The sequence below is a fragment of the Cricetulus griseus genome, assembly GCF_003668045.3.
Source record: "Cricetulus griseus strain 17A/GY chromosome 1 unlocalized genomic scaffold, alternate assembly CriGri-PICRH-1.0 chr1_0, whole genome shotgun sequence".
Taxonomy (NCBI): Eukaryota; Metazoa; Chordata; class Mammalia; order Rodentia; family Cricetidae; genus Cricetulus; species Cricetulus griseus.
The window spans coordinates 1,638,949-1,661,789 of record NW_023276806.1 but is presented as its reverse complement, the minus strand read 5'-3'; the positions used below and the strand labels follow the sequence as shown (position 1 = coordinate 1,661,789).

Genomic DNA, 22,841 nt, shown 5'->3' with positions numbered 1-22,841 from the left:
GACCTCTGGAAGAGCAGCCAGTGCTTTTAACCACTAAGCCATCCATCTCTCCAGCCCTTGTTTATATGTATGTGTTGCTGGGTCTAGAGCTTGGGTTTTGTGTACACCACGCACGGCTTTTGGCTAACCCAGCTATCGGCTCTTCTCCATTATCCAGCTCCTTTGAGGCAGCTCCTGTTTTCTATGGGCTGTCATAAAGGATGGCTCTTCTGCGCAACCACTGCTCCTGTGGAACAGGGCTCTGTGGCCTTTTCAGGCATTTGTAAAGTCTGGAGCAAACTGTGGGAACAAGCCAGTTTGACAGTCCCAGCTCATAGTGGGATATATCCCTTTGACTAGGGACATACTAATAAGAGAAGGGGCGGGGGGCAGGGGAGGGTGGGCCAGTTGGCTCATGTCTGTCATCCCAGCTCTTGGGAGATGGAGACAGAGGATGGGGAGTTAAAGGTTATCTTGGGTATATAGTGAACTTGAGGTCAGCTTGCACTACCTGAGGCCCTATCTTTAAAACAACATTCAGAACAAAAGCCCGTCCTTTCCATGATCAGGGTGTGGTGGTTACTCTTGGCCGTCATTCACGTTATTCTTCCCTAGCAGTTTTCAGTTTGCACTGCCTCTCTCTAGCTTAGTTCCTGTTGCTGGCTCATCCATCCTACAGTAATCTAAACTCATGTTTAACAAACATTACAGTCTGATTCTAAAGACAGTAAACAGGTAGCTCCTTGTGTTATCTCTCCTATTGCTGTTTTCTACCATAGTTGAAATAAATGCATTGATTCATATTTTTCACTGTAATTCTCTTTGCTTTAAAAATGTCACTATAAGCTGGGCAGTGGTGGAGTACACCTTTAATTCCAGAACTCAGGAGGCAGAGGCAAGTAGATCTCTGAGTTTGAGGCCAGCTTGGTCTACAGAGTAAGTTTTAGGACAGGTAGGGATACATTGAGAGTGACCGTCTCAAAACACAAAACCAAAAAGATGGAGGCCTCTACAAGTCTGTACAGCGGCTCTCCGTGGTTTCATTTGACCTGTAATCATTTTTGAGCCGACCTAGTGCTGTGCACTTGAACTTCAGGCACTTGGGAGACTGCTGCTGGGGCTTTTTTTTTGAACCCAGGAGTTTGGAGTTGTGGGAAACCTGCAGTAAAATTTAGCCCTGCACTCTCACCTGGCCAGTATGAATAGATCCTGTCTTGTGTTTCTCCTTCCTCTTTGGGACAGTCTCGTAGTTCAGGATGGCCTTGAACTTGCTGTATAGTAGAAGATGCTCCCATTTCCCAGGCATCTATGCCATCTGCAATGTTGTAGTGTTTTTTTTCCTGTGGAATTGCTCGTTGACGCAGTTTTTTCTTCTAATGCTTTTTTGCAGCCAGTATGTTTGCATCAGTCTGTGCTTCTGTATGTAGCATAATGTCTGGAAGATTTTAGATAACTCGAACAGTGAAGAAGAGGTAGTGTTAGCTTGATGCTAATATTAGTAAATATTTGTGTTAATGCTTAAATTGCCATGGTACTACCTTGGGGATTGTCCTCATTAAGTGTTATGTAGAAGAGGCTAAGTGGACCAGCACTTTTGTTTGCTGTTCTGTGAGGCATGCTAACATGCTGTCTATCACTAAGCACCCCAATCCCAGTTGGTTTTCTTGTGAGGCGGTATTGTCCAAGCCGTTGACATCTTACTTAATTGGGAAAGCACACAAACAGCAAAGCAGCAAGGAGTTTTATTTAGAGACAGTACCAGAAACTGCAAAGGAGTGGTGGCCTACTTGAGCTAGAGCACCCAGGAGCCAGAGTTAGAGAATAGGGGGAATTGGTGGTTAGAGGAGGGAGGGGTATGGTGGCTTTCTGTTTTGATTGACACACTTGAGTTACTTGTGTATGCCTTTTACCATGATGCATCTGATGTTAATCATTTTGCATGTCTAATCAGGCATTGGCATTGGATGGCAAATAGGGGTTTTTCCAAAAAGTCCACTCAGATGACGGTCTGTTTTACTGTGCATTACCAAGCTGAACATATTCTAGGACATGTTTGAGTGGAAACATGGGGGTTATGAAAGGCTGCTAGAGAGGAGCCAAGTCTGTGCATTGTTTGGAGTAGGGTGTACCTTTACCTCATTTCAGGTGGTCCCAGGGCACAATTAGGAAATGGGTGCATATAGCTCAAGCCAAGAGCTTTCCCTATGCTTTCCTTCCTCAGTGTGTTTTAACTTTACATTTTAAAATGTGATATACTTCACCCCACATTCTACACTCTACTTGTCTCTTTCTCTTATTGGCAGCCGGTTAGAAGACAGTCCCTTACCCCTCCTCCTCAGAACACTATTACGTGGGAAGAATACATTTCTGCTGAAAATGGAAAGTAGGTGGTTTTTTTTGGTTTATGTTTTCTTTGGATCTTAGGAATAAAATTTTGTTAAAACAGTCTATTTTAGATACAAGAGCTTTGCGAGCTTATTATTGATGTATTTGTATCTGAAGCTATTGTATTAACATTAAAAAATAGAAAGTGTGAATGAGAAGGAAACCTCTCAAATTGTGTGTGCACTGAGTTTAGAGCCCTTTTACATCCCCCTGTCCGGCACACATACCAACCAGCAAAGCAAGAACCTTGTAGGACTTGTTTTAAGGGAGTGCTGCTTCTCAGCTTCCCTTGTCTGGCAGACTGTTGGGAGCTGTGCTGGTGCTTTCGCCATCCAATTTGTTTCCTCTCTGCCTTTGCAAGCTGGGTCTTGTCATCATTCATTTCATTGACTTCTCAGCATCTTTTCGTAAAACCTTACTTACTGCCATATCACTAACTCTTGGAGAGGAGTAGGCACAGCATTGCTGTTCCTTACATGTGTATTGATTAGAAGAGAGGTGGATGAATTAAGGGTCTTTTGAATGAAGGAGTGGATGTTTATTATGCCTCACCTATGTTTCCTTTTGGTGGAGAATAAAACAGCCCCTCGTGCACGCACCTCTCCCACCCACTCCACTGTGCTGGAAGAAGGTGCCTTGTTTTTGTCTTATTGTAAAGCGTGCCACAATTACAGGTTTTCCATGTTGTGTTCTAGTGTTAAAGTGTTGGATGGGCATACTTTTTTACAGTGTTGGGCATAGTCTTTCTTTGCAAGTGACTTTTTTTTTTTTTTTTTTTTTAATATCCTTTGTTAGCTGCTACAGTGGGTCAGAGAAACCATCATGTATTGTGGCATGTGCCAGATAGCTCAGCAGAACTTTGAAACAGGGCAGGAAAGCCCAGTCACACAACTCAGTGGAATAAGGAAGGTCTCCTCTAGGTTAATTGTCAGGGAAATAATTTCCACTTTCTTCAGCTAAGCTGTAGATCCAGCTTATTCTGTGTTACTAGAGTGAGGTTTTGCCTCAGTGTAGTGACACACACCAAAAGAATGAGTTTTAAATTTGTTATAATTTTAACAATGCATATTTACAGAGAATTCTTTAGTCATAGTAATATCTATTGTTTAATGCTGACACTACAGTAGATGGGGGAAGAGACTAATAGTGACTTTCTTTGTTCCTAAAAGTAGTATTTATTATTAAAAGTGTTTTATGCAGTATGAAATGCTTGAGTATTGATGTTTGTTTCTGAACTTTTAAACTCTGTTTTTGTCTCACTTCAATTTTGTTTTTAGCATAATTATATTTCTGTAGACTAACCCTGGGTATTAGTGAATATTGATGGAGAGTGATGAGTTCCTAGCAAGCCTCCCTAACAGTGTTCTTTCTGTTGCAGGGCACCACACCTGGGCAGAGAACTGGTGTGCAAAGAGAGCAAGAAGACATTTAAAGCCACTGTAGCCATGAGCCAGGAATTTCCCCTGGGAATTGAGTCGTAAGTGCACTGTTGATTACAAAAGGTCCTGGCAGCCACCAGTGTTTGCATCTGAGGTGTTGAAATGTGAAAAAGAGCAGACAAATCTCCCTCAAGAGTTTGTGCACCTACCCATAAATTTTCTGGTTTGCAGAAGTATTGTTTTCTATAGATAAAGTTTGAATAGTCTAAAGAAAATAAGGCAATACATGCTTATAGAAAAACTCAAAGCATAAAGATTTGTGGAGTTAAAAGATACTTTCTTTCATCACATTAGACTATCTAAATGCAGAACCTGAGGATGATCCTAATCTACCACACAAATTTCTGTGCTGTATGAGACAGGATGTCCTGGATTCCAACAGTAACCACATTTGTCTTTTTTGTTTGTTTGTTTTCTTTTTCATGGAATTTATAATGTTGATGGCCTGTTATTTATTTGTTTTGTTGTTCATGTACTGGCAAACATTCTGTTTTCAGTTTGTCCCTACTGGAAACTGTACTGCAGTGCACACCTTGAAATAACCCTTCTAAGCCCATCTTCACCAAATGCTCCTTTAGAAACCCTGAGTTTGGAGAGATGAGTGGACAGGGAGGTGGGTGCTCAGCTCACTCCTGACAGGCTGTGCTCTTTGCCCCTTATGAAAATGTGGCTGGATAGGACTTAAAGGACCCAGTTATTAGTATTTTCCCCTAATTGATTCCCCTTTCAACCTGGCCCAAGAGGCTGACTTTTCTTTTTTCCCCTCGAGAAGAGAGCAGGGTCCATAATTTTCAACAAAATCTGTTCATGCTCTCCCTGCCTTTGCCACCCTCAAGCAGACATGGGGAGATGCCTGGGTCCTCTTGAGTCTCTGATTCCTAATAAAGGAATGCACCTGATTGTTACGATAAATCTTTCTGCCAAAGCCGCCCGAGCCCTATCGCCACGTGGGCGGTCTCCGCCAGCCGCCCAAGTTCTGCCCGCTGCGTGGATGGACAAAATAATACAGAGACATATTAGGTACAAAGCTGCTTGGCCAATGACTAGGATTCTCATCTATTAGCTCAGTCTTAACTATCATAAATCTATATATTTTATAAGACTTATCTTATCGGACGCCTTATTGGCGTCTCTCCTTGCCGGTGGATCACGTTGTGCGGCTGGAGCAGGAACGGAGGGGAAAGAGAGCCACTTCCTATTTCTCCTTGGTTAAATATGAGTCTCCTTGCTATGTCACTTCCTGCCTGGATCACCACTTCTCTACTACATTTCCCAGAATCCTCTTTGACTCCTAGTCCTGTCTAACTTGCTGTCTCATTGGCCAAACAGTATTTTATTTAACAATCAATAAAATGAACATACACAGTACATTCCCCATCACCTGATGTTATAATATGCTTGGAATTAACTCCAGAGATCCTTAAAGACGTGAGAAATAGATGTATTACATGCGTCCTAGGACAAAGGAAATCAAGGAATACTGCATACAGGGACTACACAAGAATCTATTCTACAGCAGGAGAAATTTCCTGTTACTGCTGTGGAAAAACACATCCAGAAATAGAATCAGTGTAACTATATCACTCCTGAGATGAACGACAGAATGAAATGAAAAGATGGAAAGGCCAAAGGAATACTAAACTGAGCAGAGAACAGGACTACCACAAAACAGATACATCAGACACAGCTGATGAGAGTAGATGTGGCTGAAATTAAATTTTGACAGCCCATAAAGGATCAAGACATGACTGAGCGCAGGACTGGCATCCACTCACAGATGGGATAGACATGTCTCTGTAGGAAAGGGCTGAGTCCTGAGATAGCATTTGATTCCAAAGTGGGTATGGAGCCATCACCATAGAAAATTACCCTTTTAAACTACAAGGTTGCTTTACTTTCATAGTGCCTCACTCTAGCCCCCACTTTCCTGGAACTCCCCTAGTCTTCATGCTTCGGCCTCCTGAGTTTTGGGATTATGTGAATGTACAGGTGTGAACTACCCCACCTGGTTCTAAATAAACTTTTGGGTTTTGCTTCTTTGGGATATTTTTGTTTGTTTATGGTAGTGCTGCAGATTGAACCTGGGACCTTGTTCATGTTGGGCAAATAATTCTATAATGGCCTCTGTTTGTAGCCTAGCCCTCAGTTAAGAAACAAATTTAAGGCATTTGGGCAGAGAAAGCATAGAAGTCACCCACCCATAGTTTTTGACACATAAGAAAGGGTACATTATGCTCAGGCCCACAATCCCAGCTGTTTGGGAGACCGAGGCAGGAGGATCAGAACCTCAAGGCCTGCCTGGGCAAGTTAGTGAGAGTATATGTCTCAGGAATTGGGGTGGGGGGAGGCACGTGTTTCGAGACAGGGTTTCTCTGTACTTTGGAGCCTGTCCCGGAACTAGACAAGGCTATTCTCGAACTCACAGAGATCCACTTGCCTCTGCCTCCCGAGTGCTGGGATTAAGCTCAGTGGTGAGTGCTGGCCTTGTATGCATGAGAGCCTGGAACCAAAGTCTCAGCCCCAGAGAAAAGTAAGGTAAAGGAAAACTATGATCCATGTGTGTTGGGCTGTTGCTTACACAGCAAGGCACTGGGAGACACACACCCTGTTGAAAGAAAAATAATAGTAGGTGTTGGGATAAAGTGGTGCGACTCTGTGGAATATAGCAGAGGATTGATGGTGTGATCTGAAATGTATGTGAGCAGCTTCATAAGTACCAATAAGGTTAACCCTTCTAACCTAACAGTGAAGTTCAGTCATGAAAGTGGAAGTTCACTTCAGTCTTGCATCCCAGAAGCACTGAGGAGTTAATCTGCCTCAGTTTATCTGGTCTGAGCTGTGCAGTTCAAGACCAACCTTAAGGGCTTGAACTATGGAAACATTATTATTCTTTCATCTTTCAGATTATTGAATGTTCTAGAAGTAATAGCACCCTTCAAGCACTTTAACAAGCTTAGAGAATTTGTTCAAATGAAGCTTCCTCCAGGCTTTCCTGTAAAATTAGGTAAGACAAAAATTCAGGTGTAATTTTAGTGTTGTATTTTTAAATTCAAATTTAGTAAGGTATATATTTTAGAGGGCAATGAATATACCAGTTTTATTTTCAAGGTTTTATTTATTATTATTTAAGTGCATTGGTGTTTCTGTTTTGTTATATGTATAAAATGTTGAGAATATAGTACCTGATGCAAGTTTTGATTTCTCTGATTTAAATGAAATGAAACATAAAGTACATGGGAGCACTGTCCTGCAGGAGTGTGTGTGAACATTTCAGTCACTAAAATAGGTTCCGAGATATACAGTGAAACAAAAGAGATGCAGAGTGCACAGCACCAGTAAGCAAGAGAAAGTTAAGAAACCTTTGCAGAGGTATAGTTGACACACAAGTTCATTCAATATTCACATGGGCAGCAGGAAGCAGGATTCCACATTGGTTTACTAGGTCCTTCCTAGTAGCCGTCACAGATTGTCTTCTGCAGTGAGAGCATGGGTAGCTGTGGAACTGGTGTATCAGACCAGCATTGCCACTAGGGTAATAATTTTGCCACTTCTAACCTGGTACCTCTTAAGCTTCAACAGATTTCCACAAGCTGAAAAGTGGTATTCAGTTTCTGATCTTTCTCAGGGCAGGGACTGCCCGGTGACTCTTGGGTAGATGTCCCTGCAGAGACCCTAAGAGGGTCATAACAGCTCAACTGTTTTGACAAGGAATCGGTCATGATGTGTTAGCAATTATTCCCCGAGGGTTGATCCTAACTCCATGTCTCCAGCACTATAGACATGTGGTGCACACAAGCAGAGGACCAGAAGTTCCTCAAACACACTCCCAGTCTGACAAAGGCACAAACACTTCTGTGCTCATATCTCGTTTATGATATAACAAACTGCAAGGCTAGCCTCAGCCATAGAACCAGGCAGTGGTGGTATACACCTAATCCCACACTCGGGAGACAGGGGCAGCCACCCTGGGCTATATGAAGTTGATCCAGTCTAAAAGAGAAACAGAGCTCACACAAAGGTGAATCTCAGCATTTGGGATCCCAGGCTTTTAATCCTAGCACTAGAGAGGAATATAAGGTGCGAGGAGACAGGGGCTGATTGTGAGACTGGGGAGCAGTGCAGTCTGAGGACAGGATCACCTTTTGGTCTGAGCATTGGTAGAGGTAAGAACTAGTGGTTGGCTGCTTTGCTTCTCTGACCTTCAGCTTTAACCCCAATATCTGTCTCTGGGTTTTTATTATTTGTGCAGCAGACTTCATTGCAGAAAAGATAGTTTTCTACTACACATGGTGAGGTGGTGGGACTTCCATAAACAGAAATAGCCAGCCAGAGTGTGGGGGCCACACCTTTAAACCCAGCACATAGCCAGCCAGAGTGTGGGGCCACACCTTTAACCCCAGCACTCCAGAGGCAGAGGCAGAGGCAAGGGGAGCTCATGAGTTTCAGGACAGCCATCTCTATACAGAGAAACCCCCCCACACACACACAGAGGAGGAAGAAAAAGGAAATAAAAGAGATCCAGCCTTGCTTTCCTACCTTGGTTTGCACAAAAGTTAAGGGTCATAGTTTTAAATGTAAAATGTAAAATTACCAAATCTAAGGATCTGGGTTAGGAAAACTCTTACAAGCCATACAAAAACAGGACCAAGTTTGCTGACTCCTGTGAGACTGTGTCCGACAATAGTAAGCAGTGGAAGCTAGGAGTATCAGGATCCCTGTGGTTACTGTCTCATGAAAGCTTTCCCCTCCTGTTTCTGATGTGAGAATATTCTACAGACAAAAGTAACTTTATTGTGTTTCTCACTGTGGATAGACCCACTTCAGAGGCTGTTCATGGATGAAATCTGAGGCCCCTGGGTAAAGTGCTTTAGGAATCAGACCAGCTTCTGCCTGGCCTGCTGTTTCCAGGAGGTCAGAATCAAATGAGCAGAGCAGATGAATGTACTCTCCAGATTCACTTACCATTTGGGCCAGAAACTCTCTTATGTGATTGCTGTGTTCAAGTAGTGTGACCTTATCTGTTAGACAAGAGGAATGTGCCTCTAAGGAAGCCAAAGAAGCCCAGGGGGCAGCTGAGGCCCCCTTCCTTGCACAGGCATTGGTGGATGCATATTGGGTCACTCTGGAAATGCAGTTTTGTGAAGGAATGTCACAGATGGGCATCTGACAGCGTCTCACCATTTGTTCTTCCAGATATCCCTGTGTTTCCCACGATCACAGCCACTGTGACTTTTCAGGAGTTCAGATGTGATGAATTTGATGGGTCCATCTTTGCCATCCCTGAGGACTACAAGGAAGACCCAAGTCGTTTTCCTGACCTTTAACTGATCCAGAAGAGCAAGAGGCTACAAGTGGCAGGGTCAGAGCTTCTGTAAGCAGAGGGTCGACAGACACATCAGTGATGTGATGAGAAATGGACCTCTAATAAAACGTCCGAAGCTTCCTGATGTGCCATTCATCTTTTTAAAGTCACTTCCTGTCTGTAATAGTTTGACACCCAGTGACCCTGAGACCTTCCTATGTAAAGCAGCTGTGAGTGCTGTGATTTGTTTTTAAAGATTTTTACACTTCCTCTTGGAATATATATGCATATAAATATATCTATAGCTATATCTAAAACACTCCTGGACCATTAACGTAAATTCAGTGTCTTAAGAGATATGAATCCCCTTGAAACGCGTTGCCTCTATACAGGGTGGCATGTATAAATGTTCCTTTAAACTTTGTTTTCATCATTATGTAGAGTTCTTTAATTTGAATGTCCAATGAACTAGAAGGAAATGAGTTTTCTGAGGTGAACAGAGCAATGGTAACCATCAGTTGCATTTACAGCCTGCTGCAATGCATTCCGAGGGAGTGCTCCCTGCAGGGAATGCGGTGCCCCCACCTCCCCCCCAGCACCTGGGAACAGTTGCATTTTACAGCTGCAGGGCATTCTGAGGGAATGCTCCCTGCAGGGTATTCTGAGGGAGTGCTCCCTGCAGGGCATTCTGAGGGAGTGCTCCCTGCAGGGAATGCGGTGCGCCCCCCCCCCCAGCACTTCCTGCAGCTCATCGTGGTGCTCTTTGTTTTACCTGAACCCTTTTCAGTGGAAACTGTTTGTTTGTTTTTGTTTTCCTAAACTTGAGTATAAAGGTTCTTGTTCTGTTGATAGGTACGGTAACATGCCTACATCTAGCCCTCTCTCAAGTATCAGCACTTTAAAACAAATTCCAAATTTTTAAACTTGCTTCCTAGTAAGTGCACATAAGACAGATTATTTTTAATGGGATATGGATGCATTGGTGTCAATTTAAAAAATAACACATATTTTGGAAAACTATGTAATGCTTTCAAAATAAGGTAAAAACATTTTATATGCTACAATATATTTGTTATAGGCTTAAAAGTCCAGAAACATGCAAGATTGACAGTTTTTTTTAAGTCACAGGAAAATATTTACTAATTTCTGTCTCCAAAGTGTTAAAATCATGCATTCTTCATTTTTACACTTAAATTTTTCATATTTATTACAAAATTGGTTTGAAGGTCCAAGAATGAAAATAAATTAGGGAGACTAATGTCTAAGTCATAATGTATCATGTTCTATTAAAGACTTAGCTAAATGTTTATAAATGTGTCTTGATGAAATATGTCAAGGATGCACCTGTCAGGTTGTTATAGAGTGACCCATAGTCTAAACTTGTTACCAATATTTTAAAGACTTTTATTGAAGGGTTGACTTATTTAAAAACCCAAAGTATCAGCCATCAGATATTTATCTTTCTACGGTTACATCTCACTCACATAGTGATTCCACCTTGTACGTATGTTGATATTTTATTACTTTTTATAAGGAAAATAATCAAGAGTTAAAAATTCAAAGCCCTAATCCCTCCAGTAAGATAATTTTAAGAATTGGGAAGCCCAGAGCTAGCTTGATTGAATGGAGGTTTGGTCCCTGACATTCAGACAATGGCTGCTCCAGTGACTCAGCGACTGTGTTGTGCTGTCAGTCATGAGGCCCGAGGTTCTGAAGGGCAGTGACCACTGTTGCTTTAGGCTCCTTGGCTCTGTAGACCATGTAGGAAATGATGGTAAATTGCAGCTTGAGACTTAGAATTTCTTACCATGTGAATATTTTGCTGGGTTACACTGGAGACGGGAGGACTACTGAAAATCATTGCACTGGATTGTACTACTGAAAATTGTTGCACTGGATTGTTTTAAGACTTCAATTTTTCTTTAATGAATAGTAGAATCAGATTGTCCATTCTAAAATGTCTTTTCTCTGATCACAAAGAACAAATGTATCTCTTACGATGGTGGAAAAAAGGAGTTAATAATTAATGCAAATAAACTTTTCACAATATATTTTCATGATGTGCCTTTTAATCCTATTATTGAAATAAGAATTAAGTACTTTTTAAATAATCTTATGTTTTGAAATGTAGATATGTAAAATTGTGTTTTGTAAATTTGAAAAGTTTAATAGTAAGGGTTCCAGATGACTGTAGATAGGGTTCCCATCTTCAAGAAACTATTCATGAGACCTGTCCTTAGTAGACATTCTTGTGCAGTTTTGTAGACCATAGAGCCTAACATAATTATCATCATCAGAGAAAGCCGCCTCAAGCAACTGATAGCAGATGTAGAAACCCACAGGCAAACATTAGGTGGAGCCCGGGAATCCGAGGGGTTAGGATTGTAGGAGCCAGAGGAGTCAGGGACACAAGAACATGGCCCACACATTCAGCTAACCAGAGTTCATAGGGACTCGAGACTGAAGTGACATGGAATCTGTATGGGTCTAAGCTAGGTGCTCTGCATAGAAGTTATAGTTGGTCTTTTAGGACTAACAACAGGAGTGGGGGCTTTTTTGCTTGCTTTTGGGACCCTTTTCTCCCTACTGGTTTCCCTCTTCCAGACTTGATATGTGGTTATGGACCTGATCTTAAAACTTGTGCCATATTTGGTTGGTACCCTAGGAGCCTGTTCTTTTCTGGAGGGAAAGGTGCAGTGGATCTGGGGAAGAGGGGAGGCTAGGGAGAGGGACTGGGAGGAGGGAAGGGAAACTGCAGTAATGTATTAGAGAATTTTTAAAAAGCTGCAGTTAATAAAAGGAGTGTGAACAACAGGTGTTGTGGCTGTTAAGTACATATTGATGGTTGGAAACCTACATGATTACTAGCTAACAGCAAGGAGCTGAATGTAAAACTATAAAGCTCATGAATAACCAAGTGCAGTGGCACATGCCACTATTCCAGCTATCTGGGAGACTGAGGCAGCAGGATCAAGAGAACAGTTTAATGAGACCCTATGTCAAAATCGGTAAAGAGTGCTAGTCTACAGCAGATAGAGATCTAGTTCTTTGTCTCCTGGGAGATCGGTGGAGAGTGGACCCACTTTGCAGACAGCTAACAATCAAATTTGCCCACAGAGAATCAGCCATACATGACTTGGTAAACTATTAAGCAGCAAGTTTATAAAAACATCCTGTGCCAGAAACCTAAGGCAGCATTAGCTGCCATCTATAAATTTCACAGCATGTCAGCAGTCACTTAGATCTCAGTGCACCAAAGGGCTAACTTTAGGTAAAAACAAAAAGCTGCTCCTTTCAGCTTGCTCTGGAACAGTTCTAGCCTCTCTGCCACTTCCTCGGTGCATGCAAGTCTACAGGCATTGAGTCTAGTCAGCTGCTCACAAGTCATCAGACTCTGATGATTTTCAAGTGGGGTTTATGACTTTAGAGCAGAAACGGGTAGGTAACACAGTAACCCCACCTCCCACCTGGATGATGCTGACTAGTGCAATTCTGGAGAGCAACATGATGTTTAGCTTTTGTTCACCCCTTTGGGATGAAGCATCAGCTCAGATTTCTAGGGTGTCTCCAGTTCCCCAGTCATCCTTCTGCTGGACACCCATGCTTCAAAGTCACTAGTAACAAGATGTGGGCCGTTTCTGTCTGCACTGTGGGATCCAGCTGCCAAGTCCCCCTTCCACTGCCTGGATCCACCTGCAGCACCAGGTACAAAATTGAGTAATTGCAATCAAATCACTTCCTACAAACTAAAGCTTCTGCTTTTCTGATAGCTGCTATACACCTATACTGTGTAATGATGGACATTAATTTGGTTTTTAAAAAAGTTTCGCTGTTTTTTTTTTTAATATCCAGTACTAAAAATTACACTTACCTTCAGAAGAAGGTATCTAAAATACTGGAAAAATAAAAACTTCATTTTGTGGTAACATCCTGATTATTAAATGATTTGTAGCACTCCACTTGGAAACCTTCATTTCTTTTGAAAATTTAAAAAAAAAACAAAAAACCCCACCGTATCTACCAGTGAGTTTTAAAGAGAAATACCCTTCTCACATCAGTGGCATAATACTCTACAGAAATAGCCTAGTAATAAGCTGCCTTTTTGAAAAGAGCAGACATCTTTTTACAGACACGATGCAGTCAGAACTCATCTTCCCATAAGGTGCAGATGCCACCCAAGAGAACTCAACACCTTGAGCCTGGTGGTTCAATTTCTGGCACTCCCTGTTACTGATTAGCTTTAAAATAGGAGCTGCCATCCACCAACCCAGGCATATCTTACCTTTCGGCAAGGTGGTGGGCACTTCTACAGCCCACGCTTGCCCGCCAGCTCAGAGGGAACACCATCTCCCAGGAATTAACATAGCCTGAAATTTTTCATGACTTAAAAACTAAGCAAAATAAATAAGGACAAACATTTTTCTAATAAAACCACTTTTATTTTAAAATTATTTTACCACCAAATACAGAAGAGAACTAGTGTGGTGGCAGTGTCCATTTGGGTCCGACTGTTTGTCTGCTAAGAGGCAAGGGGTGCCAGGCCAGTGCAGCACCAACTTTATGCAGACTTCCCCAAAGAAATGTCCTGAATAAAGCTGCTGTCTAGTGACCGCTTAAGTCAGTGGCACTAGTTTAAAACAAACTGTAGAAAAGTGAATGTCTGCATTAAGAGGTCACCGGCAATGGAATAAACTTTGGATATTGATTTGCCCAGGGAACTGCCAGTATTTTGTTTCTTATATTATTGGTCATACCTACATTCAGCTTTGTTTTAAAAATGTAGTGGCTATTCAGACCATAAATGGAATTTGATGCATTTATCATAGACCAAATTCCTGCTCATAAAATCTTTTAAAAAAAAAGTTACTCAACTACAAACTGTACAAATGCTTTTTTATACAGCATTCAATTTAATAAGTTATATTCAAAACTCGAGACTACAAACTCCAGTCTCAATCTCCCTCTCAGCCACCCAACAGTAGCCACTTACGTGTTTAGTATTGTAATACAATACAAACTTGTGACCAACAACTTCCATATTACTTCAGAAAAAGCAAATTTCTGTAATTTCAAGGAAAATATAAATTTACTAGGTAGGTATAGGTGAGATCATATTTATCCCCAAGACACTGTTGCATGACCCCAGTCCTACATCCAAAGCACAAGCCATAATTTAGACAGAAGGTATTGTTGACAATTCTGCCGGCATCTACTCTGAGGAGATGTACTTCACTTAGCTACCGAGTTTGAACATGCAGATCTGGAAAGAAAGAACCAACATGGAAACCAATGAGGTAATGGCATACATTCAACGTGTGAATAAACACAATGCAGTTCTACAGGCGCATGACTTGTGAGTTTAAGGGTTTTATTATCAAAGTCCTGTAAAACAATTTCAGAAACTGTACATCAACATGGCACAGACGGTCGCCTACTTTTGTCTTTTACTGCACAAAAGTGAAGCTTGTAACTCCTGTAACTAAGAAAACAGTTACCTACCTAATCTGCATATAACATGGAATCACTGCATAAGATACTACTGCAATCAAAGTAACACAAGTTTATTGGTTTTGTACAACTTGAGATCAAATAAAAGTACATTATCAAGATTTGTCGTATTGTAAAAGCACATGAAGGTCAATTTAAAATGCACCACCACCTCCTCTTGTTCAACAGTGAGCTTTAAAACTAAACAAAAGTTGAAAACTGAGTATCAGGATGAGGTTATTTCTCCTAGTGATGGGCTGGATAAGCAGGTTGCATTCACTGGTAGAGATGTGAAATAAATTATTGGAAAAAAAAAAAACCTAAATAGCTATGAAAATGTGAACAACTCTAATTCAAAACATCGTATTTTTACAGCCAGTTTTACTTGAAATTTTTTTCTGTAATTTAAAGCCTACTTAGCCATCAAAAAAGGTTAGTGCATATATAACCTTTGAAAGTTAAACAAAGCCACAAAAATTTAGCCACAAGGCTCAAAAGGCTTATCTATCACAAATGCTTGTTTCCAGATGTAACTCTAAGAATGTTAATTTGTCATGTCAACAAATAAGACCATTAACTAGGTCACCGTGTTGGAGGGTTTCATGACATTTGGGGTAGCATGCAATCAGTGCATTCCCTACATGGCTCTACCACGGCAAGGACTCAAACTCTAGAAATACTCTAAGTGAACGCACTGAGGATCATACAACAGAGACAACCCATGCCTGCTGGAGATAGATGCATGCAGCTCTTCATTTGTGTTAGAAGCAGCAGTTTGCACAGCTGCTTGGTCACACAAATGGATATCACCATGGCAGTGCTGGTCACCCAGGTACCACTTTCTAAAAGCTTTTGCTGTAAAGAACTAGAAGTCACAATTGGGTGTTCTGCAACCATTGGTAATGTGCAGCTGTATACACCTAAGTGAGATGAACACACACAGCATTAGGTGTCACCAGGAATGACACCGAGGCCCATCTGCAGCCAGCTTCAGGGGCTCAGTCACTCATATCCATGTCTTCTTCGTGGTGATCATCCCCGTTCACTTTGGACTCTCGCAGGTCACCCACCCCCTTCTCCACAGAGCACTCCTTTGTTTTAGGGGACACTGCTTCTGTCGGTCTCTTCTCCTCTTTCTTCTCCTTCTCGCTGTCATATCCCTGCTCCTCTTCATCGTAATCTCGAGTCACCTGCTTTGCCAAGGAGAATGGAAAAATAAGCTTCTTCAAAGGAAAAGCCCTTGTTAAAACTGTGGCAGCGCCCTGGCCTGTGTACTTACTTTGACATCTTTGTCACTCTCGGACTTCCTTTCTCGCTCCTTCTCCTTGTCTTTGCTCCTCTTCTTTTTACTTGTTGACCGTTCCCTTTCATCTCTGCTTCTTTCTTTGTCCTTATCTTTCTTCTTCTCTTTTTTATGTCTGGAAACAATGACAGTTTAATATGTTTATTAGAGCTACTTTATAGGACCTTCGGTCACTTTTATTCCCAAGTAGGCAATAGGTTTCTCTCTGCTTACATGACAAACTTAACCAAGCTCACTAGAAAGATCGCAAAGAGACAAACTTGAAACATCAGGCAATCAAAGTAAGAATTTAAGCTGGATACAGGCCTAAAGTGCTACTACCGTCTCCCAAAAGTGCATACTGAAAATCTCTTAAGAGATTTTATTCCCCCAAAAGAAAATTAAAGCATATATAAAAAAATCTAGCACTTTAGAAAATTCATTAGTCTCAAATATTATGAATCACAGGTATAAACAACTGATACCCCTACCTCCGTGGGGATGGTGAGCGGGACAGCTTTCTTTTAGGAGACCTGGGCTTTTTAGGAGACCTTGTACCACTCCTGCTTCGACGCCGCCGCCTCTCCCTAGAATCACAAACGTGCAAACTAGGCTTTAAAATATAGTGTGGTCTCACCAGTTCCACTAGAAACTTCCACAGCCCAAGACCTAACTCACCAAAACTACTTCAGGGCAAAACAATCTCAAATTTAAGAAAAGACTACTGTGCTGAATAGATCTGGAAGGAGTTGGGGAAGGTATAAATCACAAAAATGCAAAAAAACGACCTCTACTCCAGGAGTGCTTTTACTTTCTTAATGGTATTTTGAGACAGGGTCACATAATACAGGTCTAGGTTAGCCCTTAATTGGCATTCTCCTGTCTTAGCTTCCCAAGAGCTGGGGTTATTATGGGCGTGTGCTGTCATACAATTTGGTGGTTCTTTTAAAAGGGAAAAAAAAAAAAAAAAAAAAGCCTTTCCCTCCAAAGCCACAGAGAAACCCTGTCTCCATCCCCTCCCCGCCCACCAAAATATTAGCCTTTCACCTAGTGCTGTTGTTTTCTGTGCCTCATCAGAACCAATGCCAAATTCAAGGCCACCAGAACTTATTTTAATTTTCTCCAAAATTTACAGTAGTGATTCTTGAGTCTTTGTGATTTACTTTTCAGTTTTTGAGAAACAGCACAAACCTTCTGGTACATTCATATAAGATAAGTGGGTAACACAAATTCCAAATACAAGCATGTCTGAACAACATCTGATGCAGATAGAGTTGAACATTAAGAATATATTTTCTACGCAGTTTGCCACATCACTTGCATTTTCAGTGTAATGATTTACATACAGAGACTACAACCTTAGAACACAAAAAGCGCTTAAAATGCCTGCCATTCATTTATCATAAAACTACTACTACATGGGAAGAAATCATTCTTGAGCACAACACCTGAATATGGTGAGTATCACAATGAAGCTTTCCTAACAACTTCAGTCATCAAAATTTGGCTGTCTAAGCCTCGTTTTCTCAACGTTGTCTGAATCTGGACATCTGTAGCCTACTGAAAAATAGCCAACCACTCAGGCCTCAAGGTGCTACTGCCTTACCTGCTTGCACTCCGAGAGCGTCTGGCTGTACTGTAGCTTTTTGGTGGAGTTTTGGATCGTTTCTTTTCTTTATCTTCTTTCTTTTTGTCTCTATAAACATAATTGAATAAAGTGTAAAGGACTAACACTTCATGTAATCTCACTCTTGTGACACATGGCACTGTGTGATAAGATAATTTCTGTAAGCCTCCCATTTTCTTGATAGTCCACCTAGAACTTATCTCCAATTGTAAAGGGGCCTTAATGCTGAGAAAGAATGCTGGCCAATTTCTTGGTTTTTATTCTGAGTTCAATGGGCTTAACTGCTGTTGCTGGGTCCTTTTCATTTAATTACAAGTTCCTGAACTCTGTCACAACATCAGAAACCAATGAAGCACCACAGCCAGTCACTCTTTCCTTCAATGAACACATACCCAAGAAAGTCCTATCACAGACTAAGCGAAGTTTCTACCGTTTTTTTTTTTTTTTCTCTTCTCCTTCCTTCTCTGGATTTTCTGCTCCAGCAGTCATCTTCTCTGGCCAGACAGCCTTTATCACCAACTCTCCTAATGGGCTCCAAGGTACTTCTCAAGTACCCCATACGCTATGTTCGTCCTTCAGTGACTGATCAATACCCCTGAATTCGCACAATGCTCTCCCTTCAGTGACTCTTAACATTGTTCCTTCCCATGTGACTAGTCTTTGTTTGCAATACAAAGTTCTTAAGGAAAGGAATGTCCGAGTGCTTCTGTGTATGAAAATAGTTCCTATCTCATCAGTGATAAATGATTGGGGGGTAGAGCAAAAGGGAAGGAGCTACTATATTTTTAGTTATTTAAGACTAGATCACTGACTTAAAAGAACCTATCTCTGAATGAAAACATGGTTCTTTTATAAAAGATACATTTACCTATTTTTAAACTTATATGTGTATATCTGCATGAATTTATGTACACCAGAAGGGGGTGTTAGGTCCACTGGAGTTACAGATGTAAGTCACTTGATGTCAGTTCCAAGAATCAGATCCAGGCCACCTGCAAGAGCAGCAAGTACTCTTAAATGCTAAGTCACCTCTCCAGCCCCAAGACTAGTTAAAAAAAAAAAAAAAGTATTTTTAAGTCGGGGTGGGGGGGTGAGCATATCACTTTTCTTACAAATCCTCAATTGGTCAGATCATGGGACAAAAGACTTTCTCTAATATGGCTTCATGTCTACTCTATAAATGATCCTTTGGGAATGTTTCCAATCACTGATGATGACATAAAGATAAATGAACACAGCTAGGTGTCTGCTTGGAGCTCCTTGGCACACGACAAGGGAGGTCTGGGAGTCTTGAACCCAGACCCACAGCAGTGGTTGAATGGAAAAGAGGAAAGCCAACGAGGTAGGTGACAGGGTAGCCAAAGGAATTTATTACTAAGAAATGTTATAGGGGCTATAGAAATGCCTTAGCAATTTAGAACACTTGCTGCTCATTCACAGAGCACTTCTCTAACTCTAGTTCAGGGGATCCGATACGTTCTTTGGGCCTGTGTGGGTACCAGGCATGCACATGGTGTACATATATACATGAGAGCAAAACACCCATACACATCAATTTTTAAAAATAAAAAGTTACACATTCAGCTTGACAGGAGACAAGGAAACAGACAGTAGCATCCTCAAGCCATAGTTTATTTTCCATTTAGCTACCACCTGATACCACACCTATGTTGTAATAAGAAGCATAGCACTGAGGTCTCAGGAACTGTGGCTGCTGCCTCTGTCTGTACTGTACACATATACCTGGCTTTGGACGTGCTCCTTGACCTTCTACCCCTCTCTCTGGAATGAGATCGTCTCCGTCTTGGACTTTTGGATCTCCTCCTACTTCTGGACTTGGAGTGTGACCGCCTCCTTGATCGGCTTCGTGACCGCCTAAAAATGTAAAAGTATTATGTGTGCATGCAGAATGCACAAAGCACCCACCTCGGAGGTATGAGCTCAGTACCAAGCACTGAAGAAAAACTGGCCTTCACTCAGCTGCGGTTGTCATGTAGCCCAAGTGAGGTCTAGGCCTCAGCAATGACTAGCGAGTGTGTTCATGCGCATGCACTCTCTGCTTGTGAATGACTGTGACAGCCGATGCTCATGCACTCCAAATTGATGCTAGAAGACTCCACAACAAAAACATCATTTTCCAAGAAGCAACAGATATAGGTATTCTAAACTGAGTATGTGAAGGATGTTTTCTTGAAGATGAACAAAGCATATTACCCCCTTAAGGAAAACAAATCCGTTGCCAATAATAAAATCTGGCTTCCCAGAGCGGGTAAAATGTGAAAACCTGATGCTGCTAGGTAAAAGTTTTGTGATGAAATCTGAGGCTGATATCAAATGCTATTTCATAGAATTGGGTAGCAACCAGAAATAATCAAATTCGGGCAATTTATCAAAGAATAGTGATTATAACTGCCTGAAAATATTAATGTTAACTCCCTTTTCTAAGCCATGAGCCTCAGTTTTAAAATAGGTGTGAACAAGGCTGATCGTGATCAAAATAAATTGTATGAAACTCCCAAAGAACAAAAATATCTTAAAAACACGTGAGCCAAACAAGCATGGTGATGTGGTCTTTAATTCCAGCACTTGGAAGAAGCAGGTGGACCTTTGAGTTTGAGGGTAGCCTGGTCTACGTGACGAGTTTCAGACCACCCAAGGCTAAGTACCGAGACCCTATGCAAAACAACAGCCCCTTCCTCTTCTGAGAAAACAACAAAAGTGAACAAGAATATAGTGTAAAAATTTGAATGTGAAACCCCATTATTTCTACTGGGCTAAAACTTTAGATTGGTGAAGTACAACAAACCCCCTTTCACCATCAGGTGTTTTGGGGGTAGTTAAGGTTTTCATTTTTTTGCAAAGCTCTGTAAATGAGATAGGCTGGCAACTATGACAGCCTCAATTTGTAATATTGTTAGATATAACCACATAAGCTAAAGTATATTGTCTTTATTTTTTACAGCATAAAAGCTAGAGTTCTAAGTTTGGAGGGATATCCACTGTGCTACAGAGAACAAACAGTACATATTCACAAAAGAGTAGGTATAACTAATGTGAGAGACGAGAACAGATTTAGCTTTAACTTTTGCTACACAGACAGCAATACTACTAACAACTTCATGTTGTATGTGTTTCATACAACTATGGCATTTTAGTGTTTAAGTTCCAAAGCTTTCCTACCATTGAAGAGTCTTTAACCGTTTTGCTAAGTAGGAAGCACCTGTTCATGTTATACCTTCCTCCTAATATACCCAAGGCAACTTTAACACTCCCAGCAATGATTAATGATTAGGCCCACTTTATATAGGAGACTGCTAACCTGTGTCTGGAGGATGAGGGGGTCCTCCTCCTCCTCGAGCGCGACCTTGATCTTGAATGTCTTCTCTTTTCTTCTTTCTTGTCTGGATTTAAAAGAAAAGGAACTTGTACTACTAAGCATTTATGTCAAAATTGGAATCCAAAGCCATGACTCCTTCACCTGCCACTGTACCTCAGTGACTTTAGGAAGCCAGCTTTTCTCTGATGCATTTCCATTCCTCTGCTACCATTTTTAATTGTAGTTTTAAAATGAAACTGTCTCACTTCCAACATTCCAAATTTCTTTCTTCAGGACCTAAGCAGCATGCCACTGCCCTTTTCACATGCTCACAATCACCAATGTGATGCCACCAATTAAGTTAGGTCATTTCATTCACAGGCTTTACTTTACATAACCACAGAATTCATTATATGCAAAGCACCGTCATTTCAGCCTCAGTTTTTAACAGAAGGAGTTAGAGTATAGAAACTCTAGAGAACTCAGAACTCAGATCTACATTTGAGACAACCTGACATCTTACCAGATGATAGACTTAAAGTACTTGTTACCAGCTTTTTTTTTTTAAACTAAAAATTACTTTCTAAATAATAAATAAGAACAATAGTTCCACTTACTAAGGATTAAGAGTAAAAACAAAATGAATCAAACACTTAATTGGGAAAATGTGCTTCATTACCACAGATTCACATACATATAACAAACATAACTGGGGCAATCATTTAATCAATCTCAAAAGAACAATCTATCTAGAGCTAGTTTAGTGGTGATGTACCTGTGTTAGTATTTATTCATCTGTATTGGCCTGCCTTTGGACTTCTGACAGGATATGCCCTCAGCTGCTGCCAGTAAGGCCACCACTTGTACCTATTCACTATGTTCCTTTTTAAAAAGGCCCTGCCCAGCTCCCACCACCCTTCCTCTCTGGCACTGCTCCTGTCCCAGGAAGCCAGTCTCCCCACTTCCCCTTTTACAATCCTTTTCCTTTAATAAAAACAAAACAAAACAAAACAAAACAAAACAAAAACCCTGATTGATTGAACTCTGTCATCTGATTTTCTCTCTCCAGCAGCTCTTCTTTTTTAAATTACAACAACTTGCTTAGCATCCACAAGCCTCCAGGTTTCTTCTCGGCAACTCCTACCACACACCCAAAAGAATATGATTGAAAACTATTAAATGATTTGTCTCTCAGAATACAGAAAGTCTTAAAACAACAACAACAACAACAACAACAACAAAATACCCAAGAATGTTATTCAACAACTTCTACATTTAAGCCATTACCAGGTTACCAAGAACCACAATTCAACATTCAAGGAAAATGTGTATGAGCATATTACCTGGCTCAATAGCGGCAGAAATCAGGGACTGGGCCTCACGCACTCTTTTCATGGCTTCCTCTATTTCTTTACTAGAGGTGTCTGATTTCAGACTTGGTGAAACAAGACCAGCAGCTACATGATTCAATCTAAACAAACAATTGAGAATAGAAATAGTTTAAAATTTACCTTTTAGAAAGCTGCATTTGGGGAGAAACTGAGGCAGTGACCAACAGTTCACAAAGTTGCACATGAAATCCTGACCACAAAGGTTAAGGATCTGCCTTTAAGTGTTTACACATGCAAGAAAAGCAAAGAACCAACAACAAAAAAGACAACAGTAATCCATGGGGGAGAGCAAGATGTTATCAAGAACAGGCATAAATGGTTCTTGAGATGATTCAGCAGGGAAATGCTTTGCTGCCAAGACTCGTAACTGAACCAGCTCCTTAAAACTGTCCTAACCTCCACACATACTGTAGCTTGTATGTATACAAAGCCCCCTGCCAAACAGATCCAAAAAAAATATTTTTTAAAGGAGTGCTGGGTGTGGTGGCACCTTTAATCCTAGCACCTTAAGAGGCAGAGGTAAGAACATCTCCATGAGCTTGAGGCCAGCCAAGGCTATATAATGAGACCCTGGCTCAAAAAAACAAAACAAAAGTGTGGGCACAAGAGCCTATAATGCACTGGTACTATTGA

At 41.1% G+C, this 22,841-nt stretch overlaps 2 protein-coding genes across 8 annotated transcripts in view; one reads left to right on the top strand and one right to left on the bottom strand.

The window, feature by feature from the left end:
• The window catches only part of Ankrd13c (ankyrin repeat domain 13C), a 47,687-nt gene extending 36,531 nt beyond the window's left edge, over positions 1-11,156 (top strand). The window contains 4 exon segments of the mRNA XM_027395203.2: positions 2,283-2,362; positions 3,743-3,841; positions 6,707-6,807; positions 8,997-11,156. Of these exon segments, the coding sequence (XP_027251004.2) occupies positions 2,283-2,362; positions 3,743-3,841; positions 6,707-6,807; positions 8,997-9,127 (411 nt within the window). The 3' untranslated portion in view covers positions 9,128-11,156.
• A 3,298-nt stretch (positions 11,157-14,454) lies between these two features.
• Positions 14,455-22,841, bottom strand: part of Srsf11 (serine and arginine rich splicing factor 11) — a 28,259-nt gene continuing 19,872 nt past the window's right edge. For 3 of the 7 annotated variants that reach the window (XM_027395207.2, XM_027395213.2, XM_027395212.2), the window contains 7 exons: positions 22,161-22,288; positions 20,821-20,902; positions 19,245-19,376; positions 17,481-17,570; positions 16,366-16,482; positions 15,872-16,010; positions 14,455-15,785 (listed from right to left, as the gene is read on the bottom strand). In XM_027395207.2, the coding sequence (XP_027251008.1) occupies positions 15,591-15,785; positions 15,872-16,010; positions 16,366-16,482; positions 17,481-17,570; positions 19,245-19,376; positions 20,821-20,902; positions 22,161-22,288 (883 nt within the window). In that variant the 3' untranslated portion in view covers positions 14,455-15,590. The remainder of the gene's footprint in view (positions 15,786-15,871; positions 16,011-16,365; positions 16,483-17,480; positions 17,571-19,244; positions 19,377-20,820; positions 20,903-22,160; positions 22,289-22,841) is intronic. The other 4 variants (XM_027395208.2, XM_027395209.2, XM_027395210.2 and 1 more) reach the window with 4 other exon arrangements.